The following is a 16,227-nucleotide window of genomic DNA, read 5'->3' on the forward strand; positions in this document are numbered from 1 at the left end:
GTTGTACTAGCAAAACATTAGATAGAGCTTTAATACCATCTTGAGTTCAAATCTCAGTTCTGACTGTGTGATACTAAGCAAGTCAAGTGACTTCTCCGACGCTTGGTTTCCTCATATGTTAAATGATGATTAAAATAAAAGTGACCTTACTGGGTTAAGGCTTAAATGGGTGATATGTCAAAACCACAGAACCCTGTACATGCTAGGACAGTGATGGCGAACCTATGACATGCGTGTCAGCACTGACACGCATAGCCATTTCTGATGACACGCAGCCGCTGAGGCGGCCGCATGCCGAGGATGAAACATTTGCTGCTCCTGACGATGAAACATTTGCGAAATAATGTTTTTTCCTCAAAGTGACACACTACCCGAGTTATGCTCAGTTTTTTGGTGAAGTTTGACACACCAAGCTCAAAAGGTTGCCCATCACTGTGCTAGGAGGTTGATGAGGATGTGGAACCACTCTCAGCAGCCTACCACTCAGAAGACAATCAGCATCCTATATAATAAAAGACTAATATGCAAATCGACCGGATGGTGGAACGACCAGTCACTATGACACACACTGACCACCAGGGGACAGACGCCCAATGCAGGAGCTGCCCCCTGGTGGTCAGTGCACTCCCACAAGGGGAGCTCCGCTCAGCCAGAAGCCAAGCTCACGGCTGGGGAGCACAGCGGCGGTGGTGGGAGCTTCTCCCGCCTCCACAGCAGCGCTAAGGATGTCCGACTGATGGCTTAGGCCCACTCCCGGACTTTGAAAGGGCACAGGCCGGGCTGAGGGACCCCCCCCTCAAGTGCACAAATTTCGTGTGCTGGGCCTCTAGTTTCAAATAAAGATACAAGTGCTCTGTTCCATACAAACACCTGCTCCCATTTAATTACAAACCTTGAATTTTACCTATAATAAATTAACCTCCAAATTGAGTGTGTATTTTATTTTTTTTATTAAATTGATTGGGGTGACATTGGTCAACATGAACATATAGTTTTCATGTGTGGATTTCTACGTTACATGTATATTGCACTGTGTGCCCACGACCCAAAGTTTGAGTGTGTATTTTAAATAAGATATTTGTACAATAGACAATTTCAAATATTACTGATTGATGACTACAAATTAAATTATCAAAGAATTGTATCTGGCCCTATCTGGTTTGGCACAGTGGGTAGTGTTGGCCCTTGGACTGAAGGGTCTTGGGTTCCATTCCGGTCAAGGGTATGTACCTCTGTTGCAGGGTCCGGCATCCCAGGGGCACATGCGGGAGGCAATCGATGTGCCTCTCTCACATTGACATTTCTCACTCTCTCTCCCTTCCACTCTCTCTAAAAATTCAATGAAAAAATATGCTCAAGTTAGGATTTTTTAAAAAAGAGTTCTATCTGGACCTTTAGGGAAAACCCCAAACAATGGCTCCCAGGCCAGAGGTGTCTCAAAGGTAGCCTATCTTGGTTACTCTGATTTTAAGAACTACTTTATAAGTAGCATGTAAAATTATCCTTGTGGTTTAGAATAAAAAATATGTATTATTAAAAAAAGAAACACTTGCTCCTTGAAAAAATATAACTCCCGAATGATAACTTTAACAGCAACTTTGTAGATTTGACTACAGGGCAAATATAACAAAGACAATGATAAGACATACTGTTTTATAATAATTCATCAAAGACTTTAGCCATGATCTGATGTAGATAGTTAAAATTCAATTTACAAAATATAGAAAAGCCTTAGTTTTTTCTGAATACCATCTGTTAAACCATTCTGATATGAGCCAATTCTGCTACACAAAATTTGTTAATAGACTAAAATTTAAAAAAACCAGTTGCTTTATGTTAAAGTACAGACTCACTCTGATCTATTAATAAAGAGGTTAGAAAGCTATGCACACAATCAACATTCAATCTTTTATAGAACCCACACAGCACTAACAAATATTCAACCAAATGAAAACATTACAGTTAATTCATTGTCAGTACAGAAAATCACTCCAAGGACTAAGAGCTAGCTATTCTCTGCTAACATGGGTCCTTGAGCCTCTCCACTCAGCAGGGCACTTACTCAGTTAAAGTGGAGGCAATAGGGCGACCAGTAACTGCTCAGTGACCAGCCACTCAAGCATCAGTGATACAGCAGATGTTTCTCCCACCTAGAGATGGCATATTTGCCCAGCCGGGTTTGTTTTTTTAAAAAATATATATTTTTTATTGATTTCAGAGAGGAAGGGAGAGGGGAAGAGAGATAGAAACATCAATGATGAGAGAGAATCATTGATCCACTGCCTCCTGCATTCCCCACACTGGGGATAGAGCCTGCAACCCAGGCATGTGCCCTTGACCGGAATTGAACCTGGGACCTTTCAGTCCACAGGCCGATGCTCTATCCACTGAGCCAAACCAGCTAGGGTGCCCAGCCAGGTTTTGAGGACCAGGAGTCCCAGCTGCTACTAGGTGGGTAAACACAAAATTCAAATAGCAGGGAAACTTATTAAGGAATACACTGTCACCCTTCTTGTTAGGCAGATTATCCAATTTCTACTAATCCACAAACACTGCTTTCCTTTGGTAGGTGTCATCAAAAGCATTTGACAGCTTGTATGAAGCAAGTACAGCATGACAGCCAAATTTCAATTACATGGCCTCTTGAGCCAGTCTTTGCACTTATGTTATGAGCTAAAGAGGAACTGAGTCCAGTGTCCTTAAACAAGGAGCGGCTATTAGGAATGAATTAGAGTCTTTATTGTAGTTCTTGAATTGTTTGTAAGATTTGATCCCTGGCAAGGACCATGATTTTGAGAGACTGTTGATTGAGGGTAGTCTGGAAAAATGTAATTTGCAAATACTTATAAAAATCAATTATCTCTTACTACCAGGCAAAATTACTATAATAAACAGAAATCTCAAATCAAGCAAACATTACAACCTGAAACGTAAACACAGTTTCATTTAATGTACCTGTTAATAGTTTATTTACATTAAGACAAAGTTAATCTTCAACCTAAAAGATGGAATACTCAAGTGTTTTATTTGTTAATTGATTCAACAAATATTTATTGAGCATCTGCTAAATTCCAAGATCATGCTAGGGAAGCAGTGTTGAGTAAAAGAACCCCAGCCCCTCTCTACTGACAAGGAGCTTATCACTGTTAACTTTAGAATAAGCAGGAAATCCAACTTTAAAAATAAACAAGAAGATATTTCTTAATTTAATAAGAACTAAAATATCAGGCTGCCCATAAAAATATTCTTGAGATTTTACAAATTTTTTACATTATATTATCACATGTTAATGCTGAATACCCACTGGTAGTATACAGAAACAAATTGTAGGAAAATACTGTACATCAGACATTTTCTGAAATTTAGAATATTAACAAAGAAGATACAGGTATTTATTATAATAAGGTCAAAAGTAATATATAATATAATGTATATTAAATCATAAAATGTAACTGGAGTTTTAAAAGAATTATACCATAAAGACATCTTTTCCTCTCAATTACAAAATTATTACCACATATACTAGATCCTGGTAAAGTTTCTCTTCTAAAGTTCACATCTAACAACAGAGAACCTTTCAGCCTTGTTCCCAAGCAAATAGCCATCCAACAACAAGGAACCAAAGTCTCACTAGATTTAAAATTGCAAAGCTTCTTGGCTACTTAGCATATTGGAAATGAATTAAGAACTCAATGCTGCTTACCTTATAATCTCTGGATACATTTTCTGATGTCACTGAACCTGAAATCTGACTAGAAATTGTAGCAGCAATAAGCTGTTTACACCATTCAACATGTGATCCTGTGGGACTAAAAGAAATAGTGTGATTAAAATATTTTAAGACATAAGTTCTTGGTGAGAAAAATGAGCACTGACTGGGGATATACACTGAGTGTCCAGATTATTATGAGCTCTGAACGCCTAGTAATCTGGCCACTCAGTGTGTGTGTGTGTGTGTGTGTGTGTGTGTGTGTGTGTGTGTGTGTGTATTAGAGTCCTGGTGCATGAATTCGTTCATGGGTGGGGTCCGGCCAGCCTGGCCAGGGGGCAGGGACATGGGCGGTTGGCCAGCCTGCCTGCTGGTCAAACTCCTGGTCTAGGGGACAATTTGCATATTAGACTTTTATTATATAGGATGTACACTGAGTGGCCAGATTGCTATGCGTTCAGAGATCATAATAATCTGGCCACTCAGTGTATATATATATACATTTCTTTTTTTCAGATGAACTTTTATTATACTACTAGAAGCCCTTTGCACGAAGTTTCGTGCAATAGACTTTCTTTCACCTGGCTGCCGGCACCAGTTTTCCGCCAGCACCAGTTTTCTTCTGGCCACCCGCCGATCGGAGTGCCTCCCGAAGGCTGAGGGCGGGACTCGGGAGGCGCTCTGATCGGTGGGTGGCCAGAGGAAAACTGGTGCTGGCGGAAAACTGGTGCCGGCAGTTCCGCCACCGGCATCTTCCTTCTGCTGGCCCCATGGGTCCTCCCATAGCACCAGCCAGCGGGAGGAGCGGGCGGCGGGGACTCGCGAGTCCCCGCCCCCCCGCTCCTACCGCCAGCCAATCCGCCACCCTGAGTCCCGCCCCCCACGCCTCCAGCCAGCCCAATCGTGGGCATAGCGGAGTGATGCAATTTGCATATTACCTTTTTATTATGTAGGATTTGGTTACCTTTACATTTACTATAAGAATTGAAATACGAGGAAAAGATGGCGACCGGCAGGAAGGTAGGGAGAGAGAGAGTGTGAGTGAGAAACCCATAGAGGAGAGTGTAGACGTGTGTGGTGTGTGTGTGTGTATGAGCTAGGGTCAGTTAGATTCTGCAGTCTTCCAAGGGGCTGCCTAACCGGGCAGTCCTAGACGGCGGAGCCCCGTGCACAAAGCGGACACTTCTCGGCGGCTGGTGCAGACGCGGAGACCACGCCATCTTGAGAAACAGAGCTGCCTGAGACTTGGATCCTGGCTTCTGACACAAACCAGGACCCTGCAGCCACTGGGGACAGAGAACTGCTATCACAGCTTCAGACCAGCAAACAACAAGAATCCAGATTTCCCGGCAGATTTCCGTGAGTCAAAGAGCCTATCCCCCTCCAGCAGGAGCTCGGATAGCGCCATAGTAACTGATAGACCCGCCCCTCGCCCAAGCTGCAGAGCGCCCTCAACCTCGCCATAGCGCCAAAGTAACTGATAGACCCGCCCCTCGCCCAAGCTGCAGAGCTTTGCGCAGGGACGCACTCCCCCTTAGGGAATTTGGCGCGCGGGACAGAAGCAGCTCCCATTCGGGGAAATCTGTCAGTGCGCACAGAGGGCTCCCCTTCGGGGAATTTGGCTTGCGGGTCACAGCTCCCCTTCGGGGAATCTTAGAGCGTGCACAGAGGGGCTTCCCTTTGGGGAATTTGGCGCGCAGGACAAACTCCGCCCCCCTTCGGGGAATCTGGGAGAGTGCACGGAGCCAGCTCACCTTCAGGAATTTGAGAGTGTGCGCCCTAGCCGGTTTGGCTCAGTAGAGAGAGCACACACAGGACGCAGCTCCACCTCAGGGAATTTGGCACGCCAGACACAGCTGCCTGGGATCCCTGACTCAAGCGCATTCACACTAAGAGCCAGCGATCCCAATTGTTGGTGCATGCACACACAGGGACCGTGATTCTCAACGAGAAACCTCACAAGGCAACAGAGACTCTGACACTTGATTCTTGGTGCAGACACAGGGAAACTCTGACTCCTGGCACATGCTAAGGATCTCATTTTCGGCACATACCAACAGTGTGGTGCAGACAGGGCCCCTGATTCTAAATGTGCACACGAGACCACACGGAACACTGGGGACACTGACCCTGGGCAAATCTGGTTCCCACCAACCAAAGGCAGCCACACGTCCTAGTGTCAGAGCACTTCAGTGAAACTCGGGTGGAGCGAAGTCCCCACAGCACACAGCCCAGGTCCACGCAAACGGAAGCTTGAGCTTTCTGGTGATAGCCAGAATGGGGAAACGAAATAACTCACAGAGGAAAGAAAATGTGGAGTCGCCAAGAAAGGAAATTAGTGAAACTGAAGCTTGCAACATGACCAAAAAGGAGTTCAGAGTAATGGTCATGGAATTTATACATCGGATGGATGAGAAGATCAACAACCTATGCAAGAATCAGGAAGAAATGAAAAGTGATATAGCTACAATCAAAAACACCATGGAAAGTTTCAACAGTAGACTACAAGAAGCAGAGGACCGAATTAGTGAGTTAGAAGATCAGGTACAGAAACAAGCTCAATCTGAACAGCAATTGGAGAAAAAAATTAAAAAGCAGGAGGAAAGCCTAAGGGAGCTTCAGGACAACATGAAACGAAGTAACATGCGTATAATAGGGCTGCCAGAAGGACAAGAAGAGGAGCAGGGATTAGAAAATCCATTTGAAGAAATAATGACAGAAAACTGCCCAGATGTGGGAAAGATAAAAGTTACGCAAGTACAGAGAGTCCCAAGCAGGATCAACCCCAAAAGACCCACACCAAGACATGTCATAATTTCAATGGCAAATATAAATGATAAAGAGAGAATCTTAAAGGCGGCAAGAGAGAGACAGAGAGTTACCTACAAAGGAACACCCATCAGATTGTCAAATGATTACTCAACAGAAACACAACAAGCTAGAAGTGAATGGAAGGAGGTATACAAAGTGTTGCAAAGCAAAGGACTGAATCCAAGAATACTATATCCAGCAAGACTATCAATCAAAATTGAAGGGGAAATCAGGAGCTTCGCAGACAAAAAAAGCCTCAGGGAGTTTATCACCACCAAACCAGCAATGCAAGAATTGCTAAAGGGAATACTGTAAAAAGAAGAAATAAACAGGTAAGAAGGAATACAGACACAAAAATAGATATGACTACAAAGAAATACCTTTCAGTAATAACTTTAAATGTAAACGGACTAAATGCTCCAATCAAAAGACATCGAGTGGCTGAATGGATAACAAAACATGACCCATATATATGCTGTCTACAAGAGACCCACCTCAGAACAAGAGACTCACACAGATTGAAAGTGAAGGGATGGAAAAATATCTTTCAGGCAAATGGAAATGAAAAATAAAGCTGGGGTAGCAATGCTTATATCTGACAAAATAGACCTCAATGTAAATGCCATAACAAGAGATAAGGAAGGCCACTTCATAATACTAAAGGGAGAAATCCAACAAGAAGAAATAATTCTGGTAAACATATACGCTCCCAATATAGGAGCACCCAAATACATAAAAAAAACTCCTGGAGGATATCAAGGGAGAGATTAATAGCAATACAATCATAGTAGGAGACTTTAATACCCCACTATCACCATTGGATAAATCCTCTAAACAAAAAATCAGCAAAGAAACATCAATCCTAAATGACTCACTAGACCAGATGGAATTAATTGACATCTTCAGAACATTTCACCCCAAAGCCACAGAATATACATTCTTCTCAAGTGCACATGGGTCATTTTCAAAGATAAACCATATGCTCGGTCACAGACAAAGTCTCTTCAAATTCAAGAAGATAGAAATTATATCAAGCATCTTCTCAGATCACAGTGGCATAAAACTGGAAATCAACTACAATAAATACAATCCAAAGAATTCAAACACATGGAGACTAAACAGCATGCTATGAAACAAGGACTGGGTCACCAGAGAGATAAAGGAAGAAATAAAAAACATCATGGCAACAAATGACAATGAAAACACAACAATTCAAAACCTATGGGACACAGCGAAAGCAGTCTTCAGAGGGAAGTTCATAGCTCTACAAGCCTATTGCAAAAAACAAGAAACAATGGTACTAAATTACCTAACCCTACAACTCAAAGAGCTAGAAAAAGAGCAGCAAGAAAAGCCCAGTGTAAGCAGAAGGATGGAAATAACAAAGATCAGAGCGGAGATAAATGACATAGAGACCAAAGAAACAATACAAAAAATCAACAAAACCAAGAGCTGGTTCTTTGAAAGGATAAACAAGATTGATGGACCTCTAGCCAGGCTCACCAAGAAGCAAAGAGAGAACCCAAATAAACAAAATCAGAAATGAAAGAGGTGAAATAACAACAGACCCCGCTGAGATACAAAGGATTGTTACAAAATACTATGAACAACTCTATTCCAACAAACTGGACAACCTGGAGGAAATGGACATATTCCTAGAAAAATACAACCTTCCAAAAATCAATCAGGAAGAATCTAAACAGCTCAATAGGCCAATAACTATGGACGAAATTGAAGCAGTCATCAAAAAGCTTCCGGCAAACAAAAGCCCGGGGCCTGACGGCTTCACAGGAGAGTTTTACCAAACATTCAAGGAAGAACTAAAACCTATCCTCCTCAGACTATTCCAAAAAATTCAAGAGGAAGGAACACTTCCAAGCTCTTTCTATGAAGCCAGCATCACCCTAATACCAAAACCAGATAAAGACAACACAATGAAAGAGAATTACAGACCAATATCCCTAATGAACATAGATGCCAAAATCCTCAACAAAATTCTAGCAAATCGGCTCCAGCAGTACATCAGAAAGATCATACACCATGACCAAGTAGGATTTATCCCAGGAATGCAAGGATGATACAATATCCGCAAATCAATAAACGTGATACATCACATAAACAAATTGAGAGATAAAAATCACATAGTCATATCAATTGATGCAGAAAAATCATTTGACAAAATCCAACACCCTTTCTTGATAAAAACTCTCAACAAGGTGGGAATAGAAGGCTCATACCTCAACATAATAAAAGCTATATATGATAAACCCACAGCAAACATCATACTCAATGGACAAAAACTAAAAACATTTCCCCTAAGAACAGGAACAAGACAGGGATGCCCACTCTCACCACTCCTGTTTGACATAGTACTGAAAGTATTAGCCATTGCAATTAGACAAGAAGAAGAAATAAAAGGCATCCAAATTGGAAAAGAACAAGTAAAGCTGTCTTTATTTGCAGACGACATGATATTGTACATAAAAAATCCAAAAGACTCCGTCAAAAAACTAATAGACTTAATAAATGAATTCGGCAATGTAGCAGGATACAAAATTAACGCCAAGAAATCTATGGCCTTTCTATACACCAATAGTGAACTTACAGACAGAGAGACCAAAAAGGCAATCCCATTTACCATCGCACCAAAAAAATTAAGATACCTAGGAATAAACTTAACTAAGGAGGTAAAAGACCTATACACGGAAAACTACAGGACACTGAAAAAAGAGATAGAGGAAGACGTAAACAGATGGAAGAACATACCATGTTCATGGATTGGTAGAATCAACATCATTAAAATGTCCATACTACCCAAAGCAATCTATAGATTCAATGCACTCCCCATTAAAATACCAACGGCATATTTCACAGACCTTGAAAGAACTCTCCAAAAATTCATCTGGAATAAAAAAAGACCCCGAATAGCCACAGCAATCCTGAGAAAGAAGAATAAAGTAGGAGGGATCTCAATACCAGATTTCAAACTGTATTACAAAGCCACTATTCTCAAAACAGCCTGGTACTGGCACAAGAACAGACATATAGATCAATGGAACAGAATAGAGAATCCAGATATTGACCCAAACCACTATGCTCAATTAATATTTGACAAAGGAGGCATGAACATACAATGGAATAAAGACAGTCTCTTCAATAAATGGTGTTTGGAAAATTGGACAGATACATGCAAAAAAATGAAGCTAGATCACCAACTTACACCATACACAAAAATAAACTCAAAATGGATACAGGACTTAAACATAAGACGAGAAACCATAAAAATACTAGAGGAATCCACAGGCAGCAAAATCTCAGACATATGCCAAAAGAACTTCTTCACCGATACTGCCCCTAGGGCAATGGAAGCTAAAGAGAAAATAAACAAATGGGACTACCTCAAAATAAAAAGCTTTTTTACAGCAAAAGAAACTATCAACAAAACAACAAGAAAGCCCACTGCATGGGAGAACATATTTGCAAATGGCATCACTGATAAAGGTTTAATCTCCAACATCTACAGGCAGCTTATACAACTTAATAAAAGGAAGATAAATGATCCAATAAAAAAATGGGCAACGGACCTAAATAGAATCTTCTCCAAAGAAGACAGAAGGAAGGCCAAGAGACACATGAAAACATGCTCAACGTCACTAATTATCCGAGAGATGCAAATCAAAACAACAATGTGGTACCGTCTCACACCTGTCAGAATGGCTATCATCAACAAATCAACAAATGACAAGTGTTGGCGAGGATGCGGAGAAAAAGGAACCCTCGTGCACTGCTGGTGGGAATGCAGACTGGTGCAGCCACTGTGGAGAACAGTATGGAGTTTCCTCAAAAAACTGAAAATGGAACTCCCATTTGACCCAGTAATCCCACTCCTAGGAATATATCCTAAGAAACTGGGAACACCAATAAGAAAGGATATATGCACCCCTATGTTCATAGCAGCACAATTTACAATAGCTAAGATCTGGAAACTGCCTAGGTGCCCATCAGCAGATGACTGGATCAAAAAACTATGGTACATCTACACAATGGAATATTATGCTGCCATAAAAAAGAAGGAATTCTTACCATTTGCAGCAACCTGGATGGAATTGGAGAACATTATGTTAAGTGAAATAAGCCAGTCAATGAAAGAAAAATACCACATGATCTCACTCATTTATGGATAATAAAGAACATTAAAAACTTGAACAAAAAGATAGATACAGAGGCAGTAAAGCATTAAACAGTCTGTCTAATTACAGCAGGAAGGTTAGGGAGAGGTGGGGAAGATAAGAGATCAATCAAAGGACTTGTATGCATGCATATAAGCATAACCAATGGACGCAAAACTCTGGGGGGTGAGGGCATATATGGGAGTGGGGTGGGGGGGCAATGGTAAGATATGTACACATATAATACCTTAATTTAAAAAATTGGAGAAAAAAAAAGAACTGAAATACTGACTAATAACTAGGAAGTAAGTTAGCTTTCAGGTTGATTTTAAATGAATTGAAAATTTATTTTTAAGATTCTAAGAAAGTTATTCCCTATCATTTAATGGAATTTTACTCTTACAATTACAGTGGTGGGCAAACATAGGTTTATAGTTGTAAATATGCAAAAGTTTATTCTTGTATTTTTACTGATTAATTATTGTATTATTTTGCCAAACCCTGTATATAGAATGGATATTCTTAATGTGATGTATACAGGAAATTAATTCTAAAGTGAAATATTTATCTTAAAGCATATGCTTTTAAAACATTCAATCGATTTCATGTTGGTAGTTTCAAATCTAGAAAATGTAATTTTGAATAAATCAAAATAACTCTTAATGTAGCAATTTTGATTATGTGATTTTTAAAAGAACAAAATAGAAAAATGATGTCTGTGTCTAGTAATAATGCTTTCTTATACTTCTGTAAGGGCTTTGATGACTTACAAAAGGCTTTTATAGTCCTTATTATATCAGAGCCTCACAACCATGGAATAAGAAGACAGAACAGAAAATAGCCAACTTGTTTCTGAGATGAGATAATTGAGTCACAGAGGGGACATGCCTGGTAAGAAGGTGGCAGGCCTGCCTTCAGTTCCATTAGGGCTGTTCTGCCAGAATATGGCAAAACCAATAGTGGCCAACTCACTGAGCTGGAGGGCAAAACAGAGGCCAGTACCACAGATGCCAGCCACTGCCTACATGAGAGCACCACATTGCAATGAAAATGGCACCATCCACTTGTATGGTGCTCTAAAATATTCAACACATTTCTACTCACAGCCTCACCCCAGCCTCACAGTGACTCATCTTACAGATGAGAAAACTGAGGTTCCAGTGTTTGACCAAGGTCACATGGCTGGTAAGTGTTCAGGGCTGTGCACTCCTGACCTCAAGGACCTCATAAGCAAACTAAGCAGAGAGGGAATTAAAAACTGCCCCTAGGGGACAGATTTTTCTCTCAACTGGTCAAAGCACTGAAGAAATCAAGCAAAAGGGCAAAACATTTACCTTGCAGGTCGTTTTCATGTAAACAATGTTCAAGACCTTTAAAAATCTCATCTCTAACTAAATACACATTCATGTATGGAAGACTAGAAGAACCTGGATTACCTAGGCAGTATTTAAAATAACCTAAGTAGTAAAATAAAGATATTTGGTGTTCTCTACTAGTGATCTAAATTGTAGTCTGACAAAGGTGCTCAGTGGTTATCTGTGGGACTGAAAATATAAGTAAAAACATGCGCTAAATGGGCAGACATTCCTATATGTTAAGAATTCATTTACCACAATGTCTAAGAGGAAGAAGGAAGGAAAGGGGAGGGATTTTAGTTTCCTTTTTAAAAGCTAAGTCACCTTTATTGCCCAGTTATAGCATACTTTTCTTATCATGTAGCCCCTTTTCCTGTCAGCATCTACCCCTGATTGCAAATCTAACAGAAATCTGCCTGTGTACCCACCATGGGTGATCTGTTGTTACCATCTACCCAGCATTCTTTCCCCCTTCTTCTGATAAGGACACTTCTCTCTACTGTGGGGAACAACCCCTCAACTTCATCGGCTTCTGTGGGGGAGGGAGAAGAAGAGTGACTGACCTCTTGTTCTTCCTGCCCCCACTTGTAGGGAAGTGACCCAGGCTGGGCTAATTGAAGCTTTTCTCTTAGACCCTGGGTTGAATCCACCCCAGCCCACTGAAGGCCACTCCCCACCCTCACCACTTTGAGGAACCCACAGAGATAAAGAGTAAGACAAGAAAAATTCAACAGATGGAGGGGGGTGGGTGCTGACAACACTATTTGCAACTCTGGTGCCAAATGTGCTATGGCCATTTATCTGCAGCAGTGATGTGCACCAAGACAGTTTGTTCTTTGGCTTAAGCTAGAATGATTTGTATTTTTTGTCACCTGCATCCAAAAGTGTCCTGGCCAACAAAGTTACAAACAGTGTGGTTTAGTGGGAGGGTAGAGAGGAGGTCTGGATCCAAGTCCTGTTTCTGTCATCTGCTAGCTCCGTGACCTTGAACAAGCCACATCCTCTTGCAGGACCACAGATTTGACATCATTAAGAGAAGTACAGTATTCAGAAGACAGAAGAGGGTCCCACAGTCCACGGAGTGGGGCTGAACCATGGCTGGAGAGCCAGGTTTCACTCTCATGGTCCCTCTTAAGAGTGTGAATCAGAACTGTGAATGACAAACCTGAGAAGGGAAGCCATATCTCCTCTCCCCAACCTCTTCCCTTTAGTCTGTGAAATTTCCCTCCACATGCCTGGTATCAACAATCACTTGGCGCCTGCCTCCCAGCCTTGTTTCTCCAACCTGGGTGTGGATGCCCATAATCCTAGGAGACATCACTAATTGGTCTCAGAGACCCTGCCAACTCAAACTTTCTGAACCATCATCAGGCCCATGTTTTCTAAATTAGAGGAAAGCACAGCCAGTTACCCAGGCCCCTAAGGCCTAAAAGCTGGGGTTTACATTGGAGTCCACCCCTCACTTCACTCTCACACCTGATATCACAATGCACCTTGCTTGATTGCTATTCTAGTTTCCCTTTTCAGACACCCATCATTCTTCTGTATTCTCCTCCTGCCTCATTTATTTAGGCCCAGTCTCTATGCTTAAACTCCCAAATTGAGGTCTGCAGCCCAGACACCACCTCTGAACTCCAGGATCATATAAACCAACTGCCTCCAGGACAACTGGCATCTCATAACTGATAATACAGAGCTAGAGCCTGCCAGTCTCCTAAAACTGTTTCACTTAGAGGCTTCTCCATCTCAGCAACACCACTTCCTACAAGCCAGAAACCTCAGGATTGTCCTGGATTCTTCCTCTATCTTACCCAACAACCAATAATCAGCAAACCCTATTGGCTCTACCCTGGACATTTTCTTCAAATTATATCCAGAATCTGATCACTTCTCCTCCATCCTCCACCCCTCACTGTTCCAGTCTAAGCCATCATCCTCTCTCACTTGGATGACTGTAGTAGCCTCCTACTTGCTAGTCTCTCTGCTTCAACCCTTACCCCTTTTGATCTGTTGTCCACACTGCAGTCATGGAGATCTTACTGAAATCTAAATAGATTATATCATTCCTCTGCTCCAAGACCTGCAATGGCTCCCCATGACTCCCTACCATCTGCCCCTGTGACCTCTCTGCCCCTCGTCCCCTATTGCTCTCTCCCTAGCTCCCTACTGGCTAGTGAAACTGGTCTCCTTGCTGACCCTTGAACACTTTGATCACAGTCCCATACAAGGGTGCACAGGCTTCTGCCTAGAATGCAGTCGTCCCAGATATCTGTATGACTGGATCCCTCACCTCTTTAGGAACATTATTCAAATGTCACTTTCTCAGGTAGGCTTTCTGTGACCACCCTAAATAAAATTCCAACCACTTCCCAAGTGCATATCCCCAACAATTCCCATCCCTTTCCCAACTTACTTTTCTCCTCTAGCACTAATCATCATCTAGCAGAGAACACATTTCACTTGTATTTTTGTCTTTCTCCCATGAAACATACACTCCTCAAGGGCAGGTATTTGTGTCTATTTCCTGCTATACCCTCAGCCCAACATAATGCCTGACACAGAGAAGGCACGTGTATTTGCAGAAGAAATGAATGAATGATTAGTATTTCCATAATCTGATAAATAAGACTACCTGCTTCCAGTCCATTCTCAAATGCCAGTCCCATCCTGTAGTTCACTTGATGGAAATCCTTTTGTGGTCCCTGCAGTAGGGTGACCATATATTTTCCCCTTCCAAACCAAATCACTACTGTGAGTTATAGGAGAACACTATTAATAATTACACTGGCCCAACTAGTAAACCAGTACCATACTGGGCAAAAGAGATCATGTGGTCCACCCTACATGTAGTGCCAAGTGGCTGTTAAAAATGCAGAATTCCAGACTCCACCCCAGAGGTGGATGGACCAGATTTAGGGTGAGACCCAAGAATATGCATTTAAATCAAGCAATGGAGGTGATTCTGTGGCAGGTTATACAGAACCATGCCCTGAGAAGCATTGGCCCAGAGGATAAAGGCAAAATGCCCTGGGAAGGCACACAGGTCCCTTCAAAATCTGGCCCCTGCCATCCCACCAGTCTTTTCCCTTACCAGTTCCCCACATCCAGTACCACCTACATGACTACACATTCCACTCCAATGGCTCAAAGCCCTTCCCACCCTGTCCCCTGGCTAACTTCTCATTCTTTACCACTCAGTTCAAATCTCAGCTTCCTCAGAGGGCCCTTGCTTACTGCCCATACTTGCCAATCCCCCCACCACTAACAAATAAATCAATTAACCACTTCCGTGTACCCACAATGTAGTAGATCACAGCTTAGGCTGTGACCTTTTAGAAACTACTAACTTCTGGGCCTCCCCCAAACACCCTGAATCAGAAGCCTCAGGAGGGGGGCCTTGCCCCATGGATTTCTTTAAAAGCTTCTCAAATGATCACCATCTAGAATGTTTGCATGTTCACCCTACCTTAGCACTCACATTCAACTTAAACTGCTGGTTTGCCTTCTCCACTGGTAAGAGAGCAAATATTCTCTGACTCTCCAAGCCCTCAGACATTACAGTGTCCACAATGAGGGAAAAATTCTGAGCATTCCAAGTACTGTCTTAGCTGTGTTTAGTTTTCAGTGAAGCTGACCACTTGGGTGATTAACTTACTAAAATACACTGTAATTACACTGGGGTAGAAACAAAGGGAGTGTTCCTTGTTGTTCCCATGTTTTTGGAAATTTCCCAAAGTTCAGCTCAGTAGTGTGACTAAGCCAGGCAAGAATAAACATTTGAACCTGATGGAGCTGTCTCTCTTGCCTAACTGCACTCTGGTGTCAAGTGAAATGGCCAAGATGTGGGAATACTGGATATTCTGGAGGTGGCATAACCCACCCCTTGCATTGGGGGCATTAGGATGGCCCTCCCAGTTGGACATGGTCAGTTTATGCTTATAACTGATGGATCTTAGTTCTGAGACTGGGTAATAAGCAGTAGGTTCATGTGTTCAGGAAAACATGCAACCGGTTCCTACCAAGGGTAGAGAACTGAAAGTAAACGATTGCGTGTTCTGCATCAGGAGCAGTTTGGACGTTTTCCATCCCAATTTTTCAAATCAGGGTATCTTTGCCCCCATGTGAACCAGCTCCACACCTGTGGGGTTCCACCCCCTGGCTCCCACTCTCAATCCCAACATCA

General features: G+C 42.1%; 1 protein-coding gene across 3 annotated transcripts in view; it reads right to left on the bottom strand.

Annotated features, from left to right (window-relative positions):
* Nucleotides 1-16,227, bottom strand: part of MTMR1 (myotubularin related protein 1) — a 75,537-nt gene that overhangs the window by 58,616 nt on the left and 694 nt on the right. For 2 of the 3 annotated variants that reach the window (XM_079764269.1, XM_079764268.1), the window contains exon 2: nucleotides 3,704-3,809. The exons of the other annotated variant lie outside the window; for it this stretch is intronic. In XM_079764269.1, the coding sequence (XP_079620395.1) occupies nucleotides 3,704-3,809 (106 nt within the window). The remainder of the gene's footprint in view (nucleotides 1-3,703; nucleotides 3,810-16,227) is intronic. 3 annotated transcript variants of the gene reach the window in all.

This window comes from Cnephaeus nilssonii (assembly GCF_951640355.1).
Source record: "Cnephaeus nilssonii genome assembly, chromosome: X".
Classification (NCBI taxonomy): Eukaryota; Metazoa; Chordata; class Mammalia; order Chiroptera; family Vespertilionidae; genus Cnephaeus; species Cnephaeus nilssonii.